General features: G+C 42.8%; 2 protein-coding genes across 4 annotated transcripts; both read right to left on the bottom strand.

Annotated features, from left to right (window-relative positions):
* Nucleotides 1-893: 893 nt before the first annotated feature.
* On the bottom strand, nt 894-4771 carry LOC109906596 (gastrula zinc finger protein XlCGF57.1). 3 transcript variants are annotated; one of them, XM_020504396.2, is made up of 3 exons: nt 4554-4771; nt 3562-4069; nt 894-3162 (listed from the first exon to the last, which is right to left on the bottom strand). In XM_020504396.2, exons 2-3 carry the CDS (start codon nt 4013-4015, stop codon nt 1739-1741), a joined length of 1878 nt encoding a protein of 625 aa, XP_020359985.1. In that variant the 5' UTR covers nt 4016-4069; nt 4554-4771; the 3' UTR covers nt 894-1738. The 3 variants fall into 3 exon arrangements, with proteins under 3 accessions (XP_020359985.1, XP_020359975.1, XP_020359966.1); XM_020504386.2 differs by having other exon boundaries at nt 4407-4747; XM_020504377.2 differs by having other exon boundaries at nt 4435-4747.
* Nucleotides 4772-7367: 2596 nt separating this feature from the next.
* LOC109906589 (zinc finger MYM-type protein 1) lies at nt 7368-20911 on the bottom strand. The gene is made up of 3 exons (XM_020504364.2): nt 20659-20911; nt 8067-10729; nt 7368-7932 (listed from the first exon to the last, which is right to left on the bottom strand). Exons 2-3 carry the CDS (start codon nt 10641-10643, stop codon nt 7930-7932), a joined length of 2580 nt encoding a protein of 859 aa, XP_020359953.2. The 5' UTR covers nt 10644-10729; nt 20659-20911; the 3' UTR covers nt 7368-7929.
* Nucleotides 20912-20959: the final 48 nt, after the last annotated feature.

Below are 20959 nucleotides of genomic sequence, written 5' to 3'. Positions count from 1 at the left end.
GGCGCACCGATTTGTGTCAACAACTACAACGCTGCTGGGATTTTCTCACTCAACAGTTTCCTGTATGTATCAATAATGGTCCACCACCCAAAGGACATCAAGCCTAAAACTGTGGGAAGCATTGGAATCAACATGGGCCAGCATCCCTGTGGAACGCTTTCGACACCTTGTAGAGTCCATGCCCTGACGAATTGAGGCTGTTCTGAGGGCAAAAGGGGGTGCAACTCAATATTAGTGTATATCAGCAGAAAGGAAGAGGTGAAGCAAGAGGGTTCACTCTCACAAAAACCTGTCCAAAATAAGCCAATGCATTTCTATGGGCTTAAGCTACCTTCCCGGGGGCTACCTTCCCGTGGGCTACCTTCCCGCCTTTGGGAAACTACTCCGGGCCGAGACATGAGCATCTCATCATTTTATACAGATCTTTCACTTAAATCTATGGTTGTTTAGCAATGACCAACAACCAATTTGACAGAGCTGAGGCAAATGTTGCACAATCACAGGTGTGGAAAGCTCTTAGAGACTTACCCAGAAAGACTCACAGTTGCAATACTGACTCAGGGGTGTGTACTGACTCAGGGGTGTGTACTGACTCAGGGGTGTGAATACTTATGTAAATGAGATATTTTCAATACATTTGCAAAAAGTTCTAAAATCATATTTCACTTTGTCACTATGGGGTATTGTGTGTACATGAGTGAGATTATTATTATTAAATCAATGTTGAATTCAGGCCTGAACACAAAATGTGGAATAGGTCAAGGGGTATGAATACTTTCTGAAGGCACTGTACGTGCTATATTAATTCCTAGCATCTATTAGGTTTACATTGTACAGAAATCGTAAGCTTCAAAACAAAACACATCTACCTAATAAAATAATATATCAAAATACCATTTTTTGAAATAATTTATTGCATTGTGCAAGGTTTGGTTAAACAGCCTTAACATTGTTCATATTTATTAGTCAATGTAATGACTTAGTAGATATCAAGTCATTGACACATTCTTATAATAAACAGTTGCCTAATCATTTTGAATAAATACAATGTAATTAATCAGTTATAACACTATTTATCAGACACCAAGATAACACTACTATTTATCACACATTCACCAAGACAACACTATCAGTTAAAGTAGGTTATAGGTTCAGTACATAGGCTGTATAAAGAGTATTTGTTTCTTGTATGTACTGCAGAGACCCAATCTGCTCACGTTCATAAGAAAGAAATTGTCATCATACATTCAGTAAAATAGTGTCAAGACTTTAGATATAGTACAAAACAGAGATAATTCACTCAAAATAGTAACTGACATGATAGACGTCTACCTTACTTTATTGCGCTATAATCACATCTTGACGTTTTGATGAATCATCTACACCTAACGCCATGGTAATTGGGAAAGTATATACATTTTGTATTTTGTAGTGAACTATCCCTTAAATGTCCAGAAAACAAATCTGAAACTGCATGCCAACTAAAAACTCTGCCCAACATCTAGCTGTATCTAGTGGAGTGTCAATGTCTGGAGCTCTTGGACCTTTGAATGGATGCTTCCTACATCATCTTGTTTGTCCGCTGTAATAGTCAGCCAAATGCCCCCCTCCCCCACCACCTCAGTGTTCTGGTGAAATATGGCTGATCCCCCAGGTAAGGGCTACACATTGGGAGTAGTGGAAAGGGTGAGTTACCCCCATAAAGCATAATGCAAGTCAGGCAAATCATTATCATCAATCAGTGACACTGAGCCAGATGAACAGAGAGGTGGTGGGTGCGAGCGAAGGTCCGGAGGCAGCGGGGGCAGGAGTACGGTCTCTCCCCAGTGTGGGTCCTCATGTGAGTTTTAAGGTGGCCGACCAAGCGGAAACTCTTGTCACACTGCTGGCAGGGAAAGGGCCGTGAGCCATTGTGGATCCTCATGTGTTTGCCCAGATCCCCTGAAGAGGTATAGCAGCCGTGGCAGACAGAACATTCATACGGTTTCTCTCCAGTGTGGGTGCGTATGTGTTTTGTGAGATCTCCAGACTGAGCAAAGCTCTTGCTGCACTCCGAACAGACGTATGGTCTCTCACCTGTGTGAGTGCGCTGGTGGTTCTTCAGATGTTCCAGTCGAATGAACTGCTTGCTGCACACTGTGCAGTGGTAAGGCCTCTCGCCGGTGTGTGAGCGCATGTGTGTCTTCAACGCCCCAATGTCTATCACCTTCAGGCCACACTCCCCACACTGGTGACCTTTCTCATTGTTGTGGATCTTTAGGTGAAGCCTCAGGTTTCTCTTGATAGAGAAGTCTTTACCACACTCTGTGCAGTGAAAGGGTTTCTCCCCTGTGTGAGAGCGTAGGTGAATGGTCAGACTAGACTTGTATCCAAACTGCCGGTCACAGTGGGAGCAGGAGTACTGCTTTTTGCCAGAATGAGTGGTCATGTGACTCCTGAGACCCTTCATTCGGGCAAAATCCTTCCCGCATTCCTGGCATTTGAATGCCTTGACTCCAGAGTGTATCAGCAGGTGTTTGCGTAAACTGCCGCTCTCAGAAAATCTTTTGCCACACTCCTTGCAGGCATAAGGCTTCTCTCCGGTGTGGATGCGCATGTGAATGTTCAGGCTCTGAGGACTACAGAGGATCTTGCCACACTCTGAGCAATGGAAGCCGACATCCAGACAAACCACAGGCTTAATGTCCTGAGGTTCAGTGCCCTCTGGTTCGTGACACTGGTGAGGTCCCAGTCCCCAACAATTCTTGAAGCTCTTCCCACAATCGGCACAACTGAGGTGTCCATTGGTGCTGACAACAGCCATTTTGTGTGAAAGCTCACAGTGGTTTTGCAGACTGCCCAGGTACCTGAATCTGCGGGCACACTGTGGGCAGGTGTAGAGTTTCACCGAAACCCTGTGGGGACGGGCAGGTTTCCGGGGAGTGGCTGAAGGGTGGATCTGGAGGGTGTGGATGCTAAGCAGCCGTGGGGTTTGGAACATGAGGCTACAGTGGAGGCAGCTGTGTGTTGGGACCGTCTCTGTTCCACTGCTCTTTGAAAAACTGTTTCTCAACATGGCCAGATACTCCTTCTGGTGGTTCCACTTGATGTGCTTCTCCAGGAAGGAATGGTCGGTGAAGGAGATGGTGCAGTATGTGCAAGGAAAGAACTGAGGAGAAGAGACTGAGGGAGAGTGGTAGAAGCAAGGGTTGAAAAAGACAAAGGGAGAATTCTAGATGGTTATAAGAGTATTTTTGACCTGACTCTTTTTATTGTTATTATTGCGATTGACTGATGCACTGCATAGTTGAGGGCGCTAGCGCATTTCACTGCACCTTTTATACCTGCTGTAAACTGTGTATGTGACGAATAAAATGTGATTTGATTTACAGAAGAGGGACATGAAAACTAAAATAAGAAAGAATATAATTTCAAAAGTAAACGAGAGTAGTCCTATATTTTCATGATGAATCTTAAATTCAAAGTCGATATCAAATAGCCATTTAGCCTAGTCAGTCAATATCAAATATTCAAGCAAATTTAAAGATTGCACAGATTTTAAAGATGGGTGTGTATGCATACCTCTGTTGCTGTCTGTATCCCTCCTGTCTTCGGTGTCCTCATCTGTGTTTTCTTCACTCACATTCTCCTCCTTCATGAAACACACTTGAGTTTCTCTCTTAACCACCACCTTATGTATTTCAGTATCAGAATCATACTCCGCTTTTACCTCTACTGTTCCTTGGCTAATGTAAACGGAATCTGTTTCAGTCTTGGTTATGACGGTTCCAGAATCCTTGTGGAGTGCTCTAGAATCGAAGCAATGACTCTGTACTTCAAAGTCCGCTGGTTCCTCTTTAATTTGGATGGAGTTGGAAGTTACCCCTTTAGTGTTGGGAGAGGGAGCTTGGCTAATGTCTGGTTCCTCTCTTTTGCAGTTAACATCATCTGACTGTGTTTCACACTCTGTTTTGATGGGGTTTCGATGGTGTTTAGAACTGATTTTGTGTTGTTTTTTCGCAGATTTGTTCTTCATCTTGTTGACTAGTGTGTCTCTGCTAAGGTCAACACCTTCCCATTACCTTACATTCTGTGGAGAAAAGACCAGGTTTGATTGAACATCACCCTTACAGAGAGCTACCAGGTATCATAATAACCCATCCAACATGTAAAAAGTAAGAAACCCAAATTCTGCATTAGCTATGCTGAAGTCTGGTTTAGTAACTCTCAATAGCCTACTACTTCATAGCCCTTCATTACACCGCATTATCATCATCATTACCACGGCCAAATGGACATCCTGCTAGCATGCAGTGTAACTTTTGGTTACAACCGAACTAGCTATATTTTTACGCCGTCGTTGGTAACCTTTATACGCTTGCATAGTTGTAGCAAGATAGCCTAGCGTGTCTTTTAGCTAACGTTACCTTGCTACTTTGTAAGATTGTCACCCACCAAATGTAGCTATCTTGATTATGAAGACAACCACGAGAGGAAAAAGTTGTGTTTCTCGTATAAATGCTCACGGATAAAAAGCAAGCTAGCAAAGTTTTGAAAATAGCTTTGCTAGCTACCTTATTTCTGATTGTTGTCATCTGAAACAGAGACGGAAGAGGAAGCGAGACATCCTACTCCCTAATTGTTCTGGTTCATCTACAGTCAATGAACCAAGCAGACCAGACCAAACTGCTAATGCATTGGACAGCCACCACGTTAAGCAGACCGGAACTGAACATTTTATTTCAATGATCAACGGCCTGACTGGGACATCTTTATTTATCCACCATCTTTGACCGGAAAGACGCTACATTTCCTGGATTGTTAATGTCACGAAACCTGGCCAATCAGGCAAAGGTCCCTGGGTCATGTGCAAAGATGAAGCGACTGTTTCATTCTCGCCAAAAAGTATCTGCCATAGAGAACGATAGAGGCCTCTAGTGGCCAACAGGCTGAATTAGCATGGCCAGCACAATTGAGGGATTCCACCATTTTAATGTAGCCAACTGGGTGGGATTTACAACTTCATTGGCTGATCACTCCTGGAGACCCTGTTGCAGTCATGTCCAACCAGGCCATCAGGAGGGATCAGCCAATTGTGAAGAAGAAAATTGACCACCTCAAAATGGAGATTACCACAATGTCGCTGCCCATGCTGTCACAGACACTATAATCACAGATAGAGCAATGAGCCAGATATTTTACTGGATGTAAACGTGAAGCATCCGGTTGGCGTTTCTACGCACTGCAAAATATGGTGAAGAGATGAAGACCAGTGGCCAGCAGTAGGAGAAGATGGAGCGAGATGGATATTGTCCAACATTCTGCAAATGTTCTAATCAATTAAACATTTTATCTCCATACAGTTTTCTGTTTCCAAAACTAGAATCCGTAACAGTGGACTGCATTTTGTAGACTTGACCCTTTGCCAAAGTTTTTCAAAAATTGTGTTGTTTAGGAGTGCAAGGGCAAATTGAGTTATTACACACGCACACTTCACAAGGTAGGCGTTCCCTAATGGAAATATGCAAATAAATGCTAGAATGTGCCAATAGGATCTCACTAGCTCGCACTTAGCTCTGCCCACCTCCTTGCTTGTTCTGCCCACTATGATGAATTTGCTCCCATTGGAAACGACAGGCTCTGGTCTATCTTGGGTTAGTTATAAAAAAACATTTGCTGTAATAGCACATATACAAACATGAGTCTTCTATCTATCTATATGTTATCAGCACAGTAATGAAACAGTTAAAAGTACACTACAAAAAAGTATGTGGACATCTGCTCGTTAAACATCTCATTCCAAAATCATGGGCATTAATATGGAGTTGGTTCCCCTTTTGCTGCTATAAGAGCAACATCTAGTGGAATGCCTTCCCACTCTTCTGGTGCCTTCCCACTCACTAGATGTTGAAACATTGCTGCAGGGACTTGCTTCCATTCAGCCACAAGAGCATTAGTGAGGTCGGCACTGATGTTGGGCGATTAGGCCTGGCTCGCAGTTGGCGTTCCAATTCATCCCAAAGGTCTTCAATGGGGTTGAGGTCAGGACTCTGTGCAGGCAAGTCAAGTTCTTCCACACCGGTCTCGACAAATAATTTATGTTTGGACCTCGCTTTGTGCACGGGGGCATTGTCATGCTAAAAAAGGAAAGGGCCTTCCCCAAACTGTTGTCACGAAGTTAGAAGCACACAATTGTCTAGAATGTCATTGTATGCAGTAGCATTAAGCTTTCCCTTCACTGGAACTAGAGGGCCTAGCACAAACAATGAAAAACAGCCCTAGGCCATTATTCCTCCTCCACCAAACCTTAAAGTTGGCACTATGCATTCGGGCAGGTAGTGTTCTCTTGGCATCCGCCAAAACCAGATTCGTTGATCGGACTGCCAGCGTGATTCATCACTCCAGTGAACGCATATCCACTGCTTCAGAGTCCAATGGCGACGAGCTTTACACCACTCCAGGCTGTTAGGCCATGGAAACCAATTTCATGAAGCTCCCGACAGTTATTGTGCCGAGGTTGCTTCCAGAGGCAGTTTGTAACTCGGTAATGAGTGTTGCAACAGAGGATAGGCGATTTTTACGCACTACGTGCTTCAGCACTCAGCAGTCCCGTTCTGTGAGCTTGTGTGGCCTACCACTTTGCGGTGGCTCCTAGACGTTTCCACTTCACAATAACAGCCCTTAGTTGACCGGGGCAACTCTAGCAGGACAGAAATTTGACAAACTGACTTGTTGGAAAGGTGACATTCTATGATGGTGCCACGTTGAAAGTCACTGAGCTCTTCAGTTCGGGCCATTGTACTACCAATGTTTGTCTATGGAGATTGCATGGCTGTGTGCTCGATATTTATACACCTGTCAGCAATGGGTGTGGCTGAAATAGTTAAATCCACTCATTTGAAGGGGTGAGCACATACTTTTGGTGTATCTTTTGGTATCAGTTGCATCCTTCTCATTTTATAGCTTTATCAAAGCAGTACTTACTGTAATAGTGTTGTGAAAGATTAAATGTGTCCATTGAATTAGCAAGATGACGGTTATTGTAACCAATATCTAAACTACAGCGGAGGCTGGTGGGAGGAGCTATTGGAGGACGTGCTCATTGTAATGGCTGGAATGGAGAAAATAGCATAGGAACCCTAATCTAATTGGTAGAGACCATCACTGTTAAGATGTGGGAATGACAATCTGGCCTGCATGCTTGGCCCAATCATCTTCAATAGCATGAATGTGTATTATTATTAGCAACTGAGACATGGTGCAATATCAAAACCAGTGCAGGCCATTGATGACATATGGACTGACACAAATCAGTTATGACAGGCTGTTTAAGTGATTACTGTATAATTGATTTTAAAGTCATGTCTAATGTGCAATTACCAAACGTGTCCTCTTTCACATACTTTATTCACAGCAATCATTGTTACTTTTGTCATCCCCTGGCAGTAAGTCAGGCATATACAACCATCATCTGTACATCACTTTTCCCTTGTTAATCAACTACAAAAATGTTATAACTGCCTTAATTTTGCTGGACTCCAGGAAGAGTAGCTAATGGGGATCCATAATAACTATAAAATACAACACAAAAACAAGAATTGGCATGCTCAACTCAACAGTTCAAATAAGTCTTTGGGTGCAGAGTCCAAAAGGCATATAAACTAGAAAAGGAAAACAGGCATTCAGCAAAATAGTTTAAGTTTGAATGTTCTTTAGTAGCAGCAGCAGCGGTCAGTTTGTTTGACATCTTTCGATGACACTGACAGCTTTAGTCAACGCTGACTGCAGTGCATGAGAAGGGTTAAGGTCTCCAGAGGAAGAATGAGAGGATCTGGACATGTGCACATGCTTACAAACAGGAGCTACACGCTGCTTTTAATACATTACTGGCATCATGGGACCTTTTACTCCCTCTCAGTATTTCAGGGAGTTTCCACCATCCGGTCTCAATCACTGTTGGAAACAAACCAATTCAAAACACAGTTGGGCCGAAAAGAAAACTATTTACAGAAATATACAATCTATTACACATATGGATGCAATAAAAAAAGAGCACAATTTAAAAACAATGTTTAATTTAATGTTACCTTGAATATAAAGTCCATTCTTCTCATAGTCTGGTTGGCAAACTGGTCAATGACCCTCTCATACCAGTGAGGATTCTTCTGCAATGATTTAAGAATTCTCCTTTCTATGGATAGGATTGCCAGGTTCTTGAGTCGCTCTTGTCCCATGGTGTTCTTTGTGTAGCTTTTCAGCCTCTTCAGACGAGAGAATCTGCTCTCCACGCCCGCTGACGTTGCCCCTATAGTTGCAACTAGGCACATGAGCCGGTACACCTCAGGCATCACTTCATTCAATCCACACCCCTTGAAATGCAAGATTCTGTCACACAGTTTCCGACTGTTCCCTTGAAGCTCCTCACCACAGTAGAACACTTGCAGCTCATTTTTCAGTTTTTCCATGTTAAAAAAACATCCATAGCTCTGGGACAGGCTTTCCATTGCATTTGCAGGGAATTCACTCCGGAATGACTCAAATTTCTCATCATCTAACAACTCCATGTATCTCCTGCTGTCCAGGCTTTGGAACCTCTGCGCTATTTGTGTCTTGATGTTGTCATGGATTGAATCGTACAGTGATTTGTACGTCTGCAGTACATCCTGAGTGCCCTGCCTCCGCTTCCTTCTGTGCATCAACTCTGGATCATCTGTCATGTTCGAAGCCTTCTGATATATAGCACTAAATTCTTCTTCAGATTTGTGCTCCTCTATCTTGAGTAAAAGATTCTCAATCCTCCTCTTACAAAATTCTACATCCATGGCATTCTGTTGCACACTGTCAAAAACCACATCTGTGCAAGCAAATATATATTCAAAAGTGAGAAGTAAAAAAATAAAATGAAAATCTTCCAGCTGTGTCTTGAACCCATTTGCGTCAAAAATCGTGTCATCATCCATGTTAGGATGCTCTGTGATACTTGTGAATGTGTCCAACAGATGCTCAAAGTTTTTTGCCACCGTGTTAACGACTCTGGACGTGAAATTCCAATGTGTTGGTGCGTTTTTGGGCAAACTTGCACAATCGGCCTTTTCTAGCAGCATTCTATTGGTGGACTTACAAAAAAAAGTTGCGAAGCCACCCAGTGTGGCAAAGAAAACCTTGGTCTTGGGCATAGACTTCACGCTCTGGCTTAATACGGAGTTGAGGGGATGTGCATAGCAATGCACAAAGGTGGCCCTCGGAGCTACAGCTCTTACTTTTGCTTGCAGACCATTTAAATCAGAAGCCATTACAGCAGCGCCATCATATGTTTGAGCGACTAGTTTCTCCACAAAGTTAAACTCTGACATCTCCGAATTCACTAGATCAAACACAGACTGTGCATCTCGCCCAGCTGACACATCAAAGTAGCCCAAGAAACGCTCCTGGACACACCCCCGATCATCCACATACCTGACAATGACAGACAACTGCGAATGGTCTGTAGTTTCATCCATTTGCCATGAGAAAAATGGAGCAGCGTCAACCTCGCTTTTAATCTCACTTCTAATTGATGATGCGATAGCAGTTATCAAGTCATTCTGAATAGTTCTTGACATTCCAGTGAACACAGTTGAAGATTCCATATGCTGAGCAAGTAAAGCATCATACCGCGCGATTACCTCTGCCAATTCCCTGAAGTTGCCTTTGTTAGCGGAACTTTCCGTCTCATCGTGCCCCCTAAAAGCCAACTCTTGCATGCCTAAGAATGCAATGCTATCAATGAGGCGTTTGAGAACATCCCTGTTTCTTCTGACCTTTTCGTTGTGTTGCGCAGCTTGAATACGCAGGCCTTCATTGAGTGAGTGATTAGCACAATGACTCGGCTGTCCCAAAAGCTTGAGTTTCGCGTAGGAGTTGAGATGCTCCCGGCTTTCGTCATGCCGTTTAGCTGAACGGTCAATGTTCTTTAGGTCACTGAACCCCCCTTTAGCCCAAGGCTCAAACGTTCCAAAGAGCAGACAAGGCCAGCAATACAAGCGGCTTGATGAAAGACTACCTGTTAGCCATTGATACTTTTTATACCAGTTGGTATTGAACGCCCTCCTCACTTTGTCATCCTTCCTTATGTACTTGATTTCAGGCAGAGGTCGACCCTCTGTTTTAATTCGCACCTTTTCTGTGGACTCCAAAGAATTAAACTGGGTCTTCAACAAAAAATCGACAATGTTGTCAGAATTCGCAACCTGGCAGGTGTGGACAAGTAGCTGCTGTGGTGTGTGGAACATGCAACTGCAGTGGGGGCAGCTGTGTGAGGGGGCATACACTTGAGTTTCTGTCTTAACCACTCTGATTTCAGAATCATGCTCAGTCTTAATTTCTGTCGTTCCCTGGCTAATGTAAACAGAATCTGTTTCAGTCTTGGTTTTGATGGTTAAAGAATCCTGGTGGAGTGCTATAGAATCCAAGTGATAATTTGATCTGATTCCGTTATGTTCCTCACTTGTTTCATGCACATCAAAGTCTGTTTCCTCCTCTTTGATTTGGATGATGTTGAAAGTAAACCCATTACTGCTGAGAGAGTGGGCTTGGCCAATGTCTGAATCTTCTCTACTGGAGTCAACATCATCTGACTGTGTTTCACAATCCGTTTTGATGTGGTCACGATGACTTCTAGTCATCTTGGTTTTATTGCGTTGCTTTTTCCCAGGTTTGATCTTAATCTTGTCGATTGGTTATTGTCTACACCTTCCTCTTCATTTGCATTCTGTGGAAAAAAAATACTTGATTTGAATAAACATCACCCTTGCAGAGATACCAGGTTAGGAATCAGCATGACAATCATCTTATCCAACACCACAAAGTAAAACAAACAGGCTGGTACATACTAAGGAGAGCATTTGGTTACAACATGAATTTTTACATAGCTAATCCATGGGTGAATAAATAGCTAGCAACGTTACTCTTTAGTCCATGGACCTTACATGTTGTTTAAAGGGTGAATTGGCTCTGGAATTCAAAACAGTCAAATACTCAAATGTGAATTGATTCTTAAATTGCAGTACGGTTCTAGAAACATAAATCCCTCTACTTTCATCTCACATCAAAATAATTTCACAAATGCAAAATATACACTTACTGTAAGCTAATTAGCACAGGTAGTCGACTGTCTTTCGTAAACAAGCGCTGTAACATGGAAATAAGGCCGTGTGGGGAACCCTAACCCTATAAAAAGGTGTGTATCAATTTAACCTGTTTTTAAAAAATTATTTCTCGCCAATATGAAAGGTCCTTATGCTTCCAAAACCGTACCGCAAGTGATGCGTGTCAAAATGTTCAGGCCGAGCATCACTGCTCTTAACAAAAACTACCCACTACAGAAGACACCTTAGTCAAATGACTATTTTTGTATAATGCAGAGTCATACACAGTGCATTCAGAAAGTACTCACACTCCTTTACCTATGCCACATTGTTGTGTTACAGACTACATTTTTTATTGATTCAATTGAGATTGTGTCAATCTACACACACTACCCCATAATGTCAAAGTGGATTTTGTTTTGTAGATTTAAATTATTAATAAAAAAAAGCTGAAGTGTCTTGAGTCAATAAATATTCAACCCCTTTGTTATTGCAAGCCTAAATAAGTTTAAGAGTAAAAATATGCTTAACAAATCACATAAGTTGCATGGACTCTTTCTGTGTTCAATAATAGTAGTTAACATGATTTTTGAATAACTACTCCATCTCTGTACCCCACACATACAGTTGCCTGTAAGGTCCCTCAATCGAGTAATGAATTTCAAGCACAGATTCAACCACAACGACCAGCAAGGTTTTCCAATGCCTCGCAAAGAAGGGCACCAATTGGTAGGTGTAATTAAAAATTTAAAATGGCAGATGCTGAATATCCCTTTGAGCATGGTGAAGTTATTAATTAGGCTTTGGAAGGTGTATCAATACAAAGATTCAGGCGTCCTTTCAAACTCAGTTGCCAGAGAGGAAGGAAGCTGCTCAGGGATTTCACCATGAGGCCAATGACTTTAAAACAGCTACTGAGTTTAATGGATGGATCAACAACATTGTAGTTACTCTACAATACTAACCTAAATGACAGAGTGAAAGGAAGCCTGTACAGATTAAAAATATTCCAAAACATGCACCCTGTTTGCAAGTAATACTTAAGTAATACTGCAAAAAATATGACAAAGAAATATACTTTTTGTCCTGAATAGAAAGCATTATAAACTCAGCAAAAAAAGAAACATCCCTTTTTCAGGACCCTGTCTTTCAAAGATAATTCGTAAAAATCCAAATAAATTCACAGATCTTCATTGTAAACGGTTCAAACACTGATTCCCATGCTTTTTCAATTAACCATAAACAATTAATGAACATGCACCTGTGGAACGGTCGTTAAGACACTAACAGCTTACAGACAATTAAGGTCACAGTTATGAAAACTTAGGACACTAAAAAGAGGCCTTTCTACTGACTCTGATAAACACAAAAAAAAAAGATGCCCAGGGTCCCTGCTCATCTGCGTGAACGTGCCTTAGGCATGTTGCAAGGAGGCATGAGGACTGCAGATGTTGCCAGGGCAATAAATTGCCATGTCCGTACTGTGAGACGCCTAAGACAGCGCAACAGGGAGACAGGATGGGCAGCTGAACGTCCTCGCAGTGGCAGACCACGTATAACAACACCTGCACAGGATCCGTACATCCGAACATCACACCTGGGGGACAGATACAGGATGGCAACAACAACTGCCCGAGTTACACCAGGAACACACAATCCCTCCATCAGTGCTCAGATTGTCCGCAACCGCAATAGCCTGAGAGAGGCTGGACTGAGGGCTTGTAGGCCTGTTGTAAAGCAGGTCCTCACCAGACATCACCGGCAACAATGTTGCGAAGAGCCCGGATCTCAATCCCATTGAGCACTTCTGGGACCTGTTGGATTGGAGTGAGGCCTAGGGCCATTCCACCCAGAAATGTCAGGGAACTTGCAGGTGCCTTGGTGGAAGAGTGGGGTAACATCTCACAGCAAGAACTGGCAAATTTGGTGCAGTCCATGAGGATGCACTGCAGTACTTAATGCAGTTGGTGTCCACACCAGATACTGACTGTTACTTTTGATTTTGACCCGCCACTTTGTTCAGAGACACATTATTCAATGTCTGTTAGTCACATGTCTGTGGCACATGTTCAGTTTACGTCTCAGTTGTTGAATCTTATGTTCATACAAATATTTACACATGTTAAGTTCGCTGAAATAAACACAGTTGACAGTGAGAGGACGTTTTTTTTCTCCTGAGTTTATGTTTGGGACATATCCAACATCGCTGAGTACCACTCCTCATATTTTCAAGCATGGTGGTGGCTGCTCATGTTATGGGCATGCTTGTCATCTGCAAGGAGTAGGGAATTTTGGGGGGATTATAAACATAATACAGCTATAAGCACAGGCAAAATCCTGGAGGAGAACCTGGTTTCTAACAGACATTAGGAGCCAAATGTATCTTTCAGCGGGACAATAACCTAAAACACAAGGCCTAATCTACACTGGAGTTTCCTACCAAGACGACATTGAATGTTCCGGAGTGGCCTAGTTAGTTTTGAAAATCTATGGCAAGGCTTGAAAATGGCTGTCTAACAATGATAACCAATCAACATGACAGAGTTTGAAAACCTTTAAGAATAATGGCAAAATATTGTACAATCCAGGTATGCAAAGCTCAGAGACTTACCAAAAATGACTGTAATCACAGCCAAAGGTGCTTCTATAAACTATTTACTCAGGGAAGTGAATATTTATGTAAATTATATTTCTGTTGTTAATTTTCAATACATTTACAAACATTTCTAAAAACACATTTTCACTTTGTCATTCTAAGGTACTGTGTGTAGATGGGTGAGGGAAAACATATATTTAATCCATTTTGAATTCAGGCTGTAACACAATAAATGTGGAATAAGTTAAGGGGTATGAATACTTTCTGAAGGCACTCTGTGTGTGTGTGTGTGTGTGTATATTATATATATGTGTGTATATTATATATATATATATATAGCTGAACTGAGAGTCATGGTCAAGGGCTAGCAAGATACAGTTGAAGTCGGAAGTTTACATACACTTAGTTGGAGTCATTAACTATTGTTTTTCAACCACTCCACAAATTTCTTGTGGCAAACTATAGTTTTGGCAAGTCGGTTAGGACATCTACTTTGTGCATGACACAAGTAATTTTTCAAACAATTGTTTACAGACAGATTATTTCACTGTATCACAATTTCAGTGGGTCAGAAGTTTACATACACTGAGTTGACTGTGCCTTTAAACAACTTGGAAAATTCCAGAAAATTATGGCTTTAGAAGCTCCTGAAAGGTTCATTGACATCATTTGAGTCAATTGGAGGTGTACCTGTGGATGTATTTCAAGGCCTTACCTTCAAACTCAGTGCCTCTTTGCTTGACATCATGGGAAAAATCAAAAGAAATCAGCCAAGACCCCAGAAATAAAATTGTGGACCTCCACAAGTCTGGTTCATTCTTGGGAGCAATTTCCAAACGCCTGAAGGTACTACGTTCATCTGAACAAACAATAGTACGCAAGTATAAACACCATGGGACCACGCAGTTGTCACACCGCTCAGGAAGGAGATGCGTTCTGTCAAAAAACTGTAAACTCCTATGTTTGTAAATAACAGCTGGTGCACAAAATCTAAGGAAGTATCTAGATTTTTCTCACCTGAAGTAGAGTATATTGTGATAAATTGCAGGCCACACTAGTTACCAAGAGAGTTCAGCTCTACTATTCGTGGCTGTTTATTTACCACCACAGACGGATGCTGGCACTAAGACCGCACTCAGTCAGCTGTATAAGGAAATAAGCAAACAGGAAACTGCTCACCCAGAGGAGGTGCTCCTAGTGGCTGGGGACTTTAATGCAGGGAAACAAATCAGTTCTACCAAATTTCTATCAACATGTTAAAGGTGCATCCAGAGGGGAAATAATTCTAGATCACCTGTACTCCACACCCAGAGACGCGTACAAAGCTCTCCCTCGCCCTCCATTTGGTAAATCCGACCACAACTCTATCCTCCTAATTCCTGCTTACAAGTAGAAATTAAAGCAGGAAGCACCAGTGACTTGGTCTATTCAAAAATGGTCAGATGAAGCAGATGCTAAACTACAGGACTGTTTTGCAGAATGAAAGTGTACCTATGATGAAAATTACAGGCCTCTCATCTTTTTAAGTGGGAGAACTTGCACAATTGGTGGCTGACTAAATACTTTTTTGCCCCACTGTATTTGACCCCTCTGCAGAACATGACTTAGCACTTGGAGGCAAAACCCTGGTTGGCAATCGCAGAAGTCAGACGTTTCTTGTAGTTGGCCACCAGGTTTGCACACATCTCAGGAGGGATCTTCTCCAAGTCATTAAGGTTTCGAGACTGACGTTTGGCAACTTGAACCTTCAGCTCCCTCCACAGATTATCTATGGGATTAAGGTCTGGAGACTGGCTAGGCCACTCCAGGACCTTAATGTGCTTCTTCTTGAGCCACTCCTTTGTTGCCTTGGCCATGTGTTTTGGGTCATTGTCATGCTGGAATACCCATCCACGACCCATTTTCAATGCTCTGGCTGAGGAAAGGAGGTTCTCACCCAAGATTTGACGGTACATGGCCCCGTCCATCATCCCTTTGATGCGGTGAAGTTGTCCTGTTCCTTTAGCAGAAAAACACCCCCAAATCATGATGTTTCCACCTCCATGTTTGACGGTGGGGATGGTGTTCTTGGGGTCATAGGCAGCATTCCACCTCCGCCAAACACAGAGAGTTGAGGCCAAAGAGCTCCATTTTGGTCTCATCTGACCACAACACTTTCACCCAGTTGTCTTCTGGATCATTCAGATGTTCATTGGCAAACTTCAGACGGGCATGTATATGTGCTTTCTTGAGCAGGGTGACCTTGGGGGCTTTGCAGGATTTCAGTCCTTCACGGCGTAGTGTGTTACCAATTGTTTTCTTGGTGACTATGGTCCCAGCTGCCTTGAGATCATTGACAAGATCCTCCCGAGTAGTTCTGGGCTGATTCCATACCGTTCTCATGATCATTGCAACTCCACGAGGTGAGATATTGCATATGGAGCCCCAGGCCGAGGGAGATTGACAGTTCTTTTGTGTTTCTTCCATTTGCAAACAATCGCACCAACTGTTGTCACCTTCTCACCAAGTTGCTTGGTGATGGTCTTGTAGCCCATTCCAGCCTTGTGTAGGTCTACAATCTTGTCCCTGACATCATTGGAGAGCGCTTTGGTCTTGAAAATGGTGGAGAGTTTGGAATCTGATTGATTGATTACTTCTGTGGACAGGTGTCTTTTATACAGGTAACAAACTGAGATTAGGAGCACTCCCTTTAAGAGTGTGCTCCTAATCTCAGCTCGTTCCCTGTATAAAAATCTTTCTGATTGAGAGGGGGTCAAATACTTAATTCCCTCATTAAAATGCAAATCAATTGATAACATTTTTGACATGCGTTTTTCTGGATTTTTTGTTGTTATTCTGTCTCTCACTGTTCAAATAAACCTACCATTACAATTATAGACTGATCATTTCTTTGTCAGTGGGCAAATGTACAAAATCAGCAGGGGATCAAATACTTTTCCCCCCCTCACTGTACATACCCGAACCAGAAGCCATGGATAACAGGCAACATTCTCGCTGAGCTGAAGGGTAGAGCTGCCGCTTTCAAGGTGTGGGACTCTAACCTGGAAGCTTACAAGAAATCCTACTATGCCCTGCGATGAACCATCAAACAGGCAAAGCATCAATACAGGGCTAAGATTGACGCTCCGACGCTCATCTTGTGTGGCAGGGCTTGCAAACTATTACATACTACAAAAGGGAAGTACAGACGCGAGCTGCCCAGTGACACGAGCCTACCAGACGAGCTAAATCACTTCTATGCTTGTTTCAAGGCAAGCAACACTGAGGCATGCATGAGAGCATCAGCTGTTCCTGACGACTGTGTGACCACGCTCTCCGTAGCCGACGTGAGTAAGACCTTTAAACAGGTTGAAACACAAGGCTGCGGGGCCAGACGGATTACCAGGACGTGTGCTCCGTGCATGTGCTGACCAACTGGCAGGTGTCTTCACTTACATTTTCAACATATCCCTGATTGAGTCTGTAATACCAACATATTTCAAGCAGACCACCATAGTCCATGTGCCCAAGAACACAAAGGCAACCTGCCTAAATGACTACCCGTAGCACTCACATCCGTAGCCATGGAGTGCTTCAAAAGGTTGGTAATGGCTCACATCAACACGATTATCCCAGAAACCCTAGACCCACTCCAATTTGCATACCGCCCAAACAGATCCACAGATGATGCTCTCTATTGCACTCCACACTGCCCTTTCCCACAAGGACAAAAGGAACACTTATGTGAGAATGCTATTCATTGACTACAGCTCAGCATTCAACACCATAGTACCCTCAAAGCTCATCACTAAACTAAGGATCCTGGGACTAAACACCTCCCTCTGCAACTGGATCCTGGACTTCCTGACAGGCCACCCCCAGGTGGTGAGGGTAGGTAGCAACACATCTGCCATGCTGATCCTCAAAACTGGAGCTCCCCAGGGGTGCGTGCTCAGTCCCCTCCTGTACACCCTGTTCACCCACGACTGCATGGCCAGGCATGACTCCAACACCATCATTAAGTTTGCAGATGACACAACAGTAGTAGGCCTGATCACAGACAACGACGAGACAGCCTATAGGGAGGAGGTCAGAGACCTGGCTGGGTGGTGCCAGAATAACAACCTATCCCTCAACGTAACCAAGACAAAGGAGATGATTGTGGACTACAGGAAGAGGAGGACCGAGCACGCCCCCATTCTCATCGACGGGGCTGTAGTGGAGCAGGTTGAGAGCTTCAAGTTCCTTGGTGTCCACATCAACAACAAACTAGAATGGTCCAAACACACCAGGACAGCCGTGAAGGGGGCACGATAATGTCTATTCCCCCTCAGGAAACTACAAATATTTGGCATGGGTCCTGAGATCCTCAAAAGGTTCTACAGCTGCAACAGAGAGCATTGGTTGGTTCACTGCCTGGTACGGTAATTGCTCGGTCTCTGACAGCAAGGCACTACAGAGGGTAGTGCGTACGGCCCAGTACATCACTGGGGCTAAGCTGCCTGCCATCTAGGACCTCTACACCAGGGGGTGTCAGAGGAAGGCCATAGAAATTGTCAAAGACCCCAGACACCCCAGTCATATACAGTCTGTTCTCTCTACTACTACATGGCAAGCGGTACTGGAGTACCAAGTCTAGGACAAAAGGAATTCTCAAACGTTTTTACCCCCAAGCCATAAGACTCCTGAACAGTTAATCAAATGGCTACCCGGACTACTTGCATTGTGTGCCCCCCAACCCCTCTTTTACGCTGCTGCTACTCTCTGTTTATCATATATGCATAGTCACTTTAACTATACATTCATGTACATAATACCTCAATTGGGCCGACCAACCAGTGCTCCCGCACATTGGCTAACTGGGCTATCTGCATTGTGTCCCGCCACCCACCCCTCTTTTACGCTACTACTACTCTCTGTTCATCATATATGCATAGTCACTTTAACCATATCTATATGTATATACTACCTCAATCAGCCTGACTAACCAGTGTCTGTATATAGCCTCGCTACTGTATATAGCCTGTCTTTTTACTTCTTTACTCACCTATTGTTCACCTAATACCTTTTTTGCAGAGCCTGTAAGTAAGCATTTCACTGTAAGGTCTAACACCTGTTGTATTCGGTGCACAAGACAAATAAACTTTGATTTGAAGATGCTGGAGGAAACAGGTACAAAAGTATCTATATCCACAGTAAAATTAGTCCAATATCAACATAACCTGAAAGGACGCTCAGCAAGGAAGGAGCCAATGCTCCAAAACCGCCATAAAAAAAGCCAGACTACGGATTGCAACTGCACATGGGGACAAAGATTGTACTTTTTGGAGAAATGTCCTCTGGTCTGATGTAACAAAAATAGAACTGTTTGGCAATAATGGGGGTGCTTTGCTGCAGTAGGAACTAGTGCACTTCACAAAAGAGATGGCATCATGAGGGCGGAAAATTGTGTGGATATATTGAAGCAACATCTCAAGACATCAGTCAGGAAGTTAAAGCTTGGTCGCAAATGGGTCTTCCAAATGGACAATGACCCCAAGCATACTTCCAAAGTTGTGGCAAAATGGCTTAAGGACAAGAAAGTCAAGGTATTGGAGTGGCCATCACAAAGCCCTGACCTCAATCCTATAGAAAATCTGTGGGCAGAACTGAAAAAGCGTGTGCGAGCAAGGAGACCTACAAACCTGACTCGGTTACACCAGCTCTGTCAGGAGGAATGGGACAAAATTCACCCAACGTATTGTGGGAAGCTTGTGGAAGGCTACCCGAAAAGTTTGACCAAAGTTAAACAATGTAAAGACAATGCTACAAATACTAACTGAGTGTATATAACCTTCTGACCCACTGGGAATGTGATGAAAGAAATGAAAGCTGAAAGAAATAATTCACTCTACTGTTATTCTGACATTTCACATTCTTAAAATAAAGTGGTGATCATAACTGACCTATGACAGGGAATTTTTACTAGGATTAAATGTCAGGAATTGTGAAAAACTGAGTTTAAATGTATTTGGCTTACAAGGTGTCTGTAAACTTCTGACTTCAACTGTAGATACTACAGAGTAAACAAAATACTAGGCTGGTGGAAACACAATTCTGCCTTAGTAAACAAGACTTCTGGTTTTGTTTTCGACATACCTTAATTGCACAACATTATCATCACAGTACGAGTCATAATACCAATAAAACCTAGCAGTCAAACAAGGAAATGGTTCCAATTGTTTTTCCACCATACATTTTTCCCCATTGGGGATTTTAGAAACTTCATATATAGGTTTTGTTTCGTGTAGGTTAACCCTGGCGTGACGTTTTGATAACCATGTGAATCTCTCTTGGACAAGGTGACTTTTACCAATATATTCACCCCCTCCAAAATTAAATGTGTAGTCTTGCATATCTACTTGGACTCTAATTAGCCATTTTTGGATCTGATAGTAAATAGAGCTGAATATATTGATAAAGGTCACCTTGTCCAAAACATGGTTATCAAAACGTCATGCCTGGGTAAGCTTCCACGAAACACAGCCCTTATTTTAAGTGTTTCTTCAATTCCCTACGGGAAAAATGTATGGTGGAAAAACGATTTGAACCATTTCCCAGTTTCACCGCTAGGTTCTATTGGTGTGAGGACACCTTGACAACAACAGTCACCTGGACATACTACTATCAAAGACAGTAGCACCGAGTTTCTGTACCGTCGCAAATCATAGGTTTAACATGCAGAGGAGAGCATTTCAAAACATCATACATTTTTTACCATATAATTGGGAGGTTAGTTAAGTTAGCTAGGTTGCATATCTTTCTGGGTCAGAAATGGACTCTCTTCGCCTGGCTAACGTTAGCTAGCAAGATTAGCTCGATTGTAGATAATGTAAGCGACTTTACTACTCTTGACGACTAAATATCACCCACCAAATACTGATTGTAAAGATATTAACCATGAGAAGAACAAGTTTGTTTCTCGTAAAAAATACTCACGAATAGAAAATAAAGTTTCGCTACTCCGGAAGAATTATGCGTTTCCTTACAGAGGAAGAGGCGAAGCGAGAGGCTTTACTCTCATTAAAATATATCCGCGAGATAAATGTTTTGTTGAATGGAGGTCTATGAGGGTCGAATTCCGTGAGGCTTTTTTTAATCAAATATAAGTTTCGTACTGTTTAGGTTGTTACAAATGTACGGATATAAGTGGTTGCACGTGGCATTGCGGCAGCTAGGAGAAAAACGACTTAGTACTGCCTGTTGTGCCCAAGTTTATCTGCCCCCTGATTGGCTAGAA

Source organism: Oncorhynchus kisutch, linkage group LG2 (assembly GCF_002021735.2).
Source record: "Oncorhynchus kisutch isolate 150728-3 linkage group LG2, Okis_V2, whole genome shotgun sequence".
Classification (NCBI taxonomy): domain Eukaryota; kingdom Metazoa; phylum Chordata; class Actinopteri; order Salmoniformes; family Salmonidae; genus Oncorhynchus; species Oncorhynchus kisutch.
This window is presented reverse-complemented; position numbering and strand designations above follow the sequence as displayed.

Excerpts from the sequence above, each read along its gene's own strand:
- LOC109906589 (XM_020504364.2), bottom strand. The coding sequence starts at position 10,643 with ATGACTAGAAGTCATCGTGACCACATCAAAACGGATTGTGAAACACAG.
- LOC109906596 (XM_020504396.2), bottom strand. The coding sequence starts at position 4,015 with ATGAAGAACAAATCTGCGAAAAAACAACACAAAATCAGTTCTAAACAC. Across the intron at positions 3,163-3,561 it reads GGATACAGACAGCAACAGAG|TCTCTTCTCCTCAGTTCTTT; the intron begins GTATGCATACAC and ends ACTCTCCCTCAG.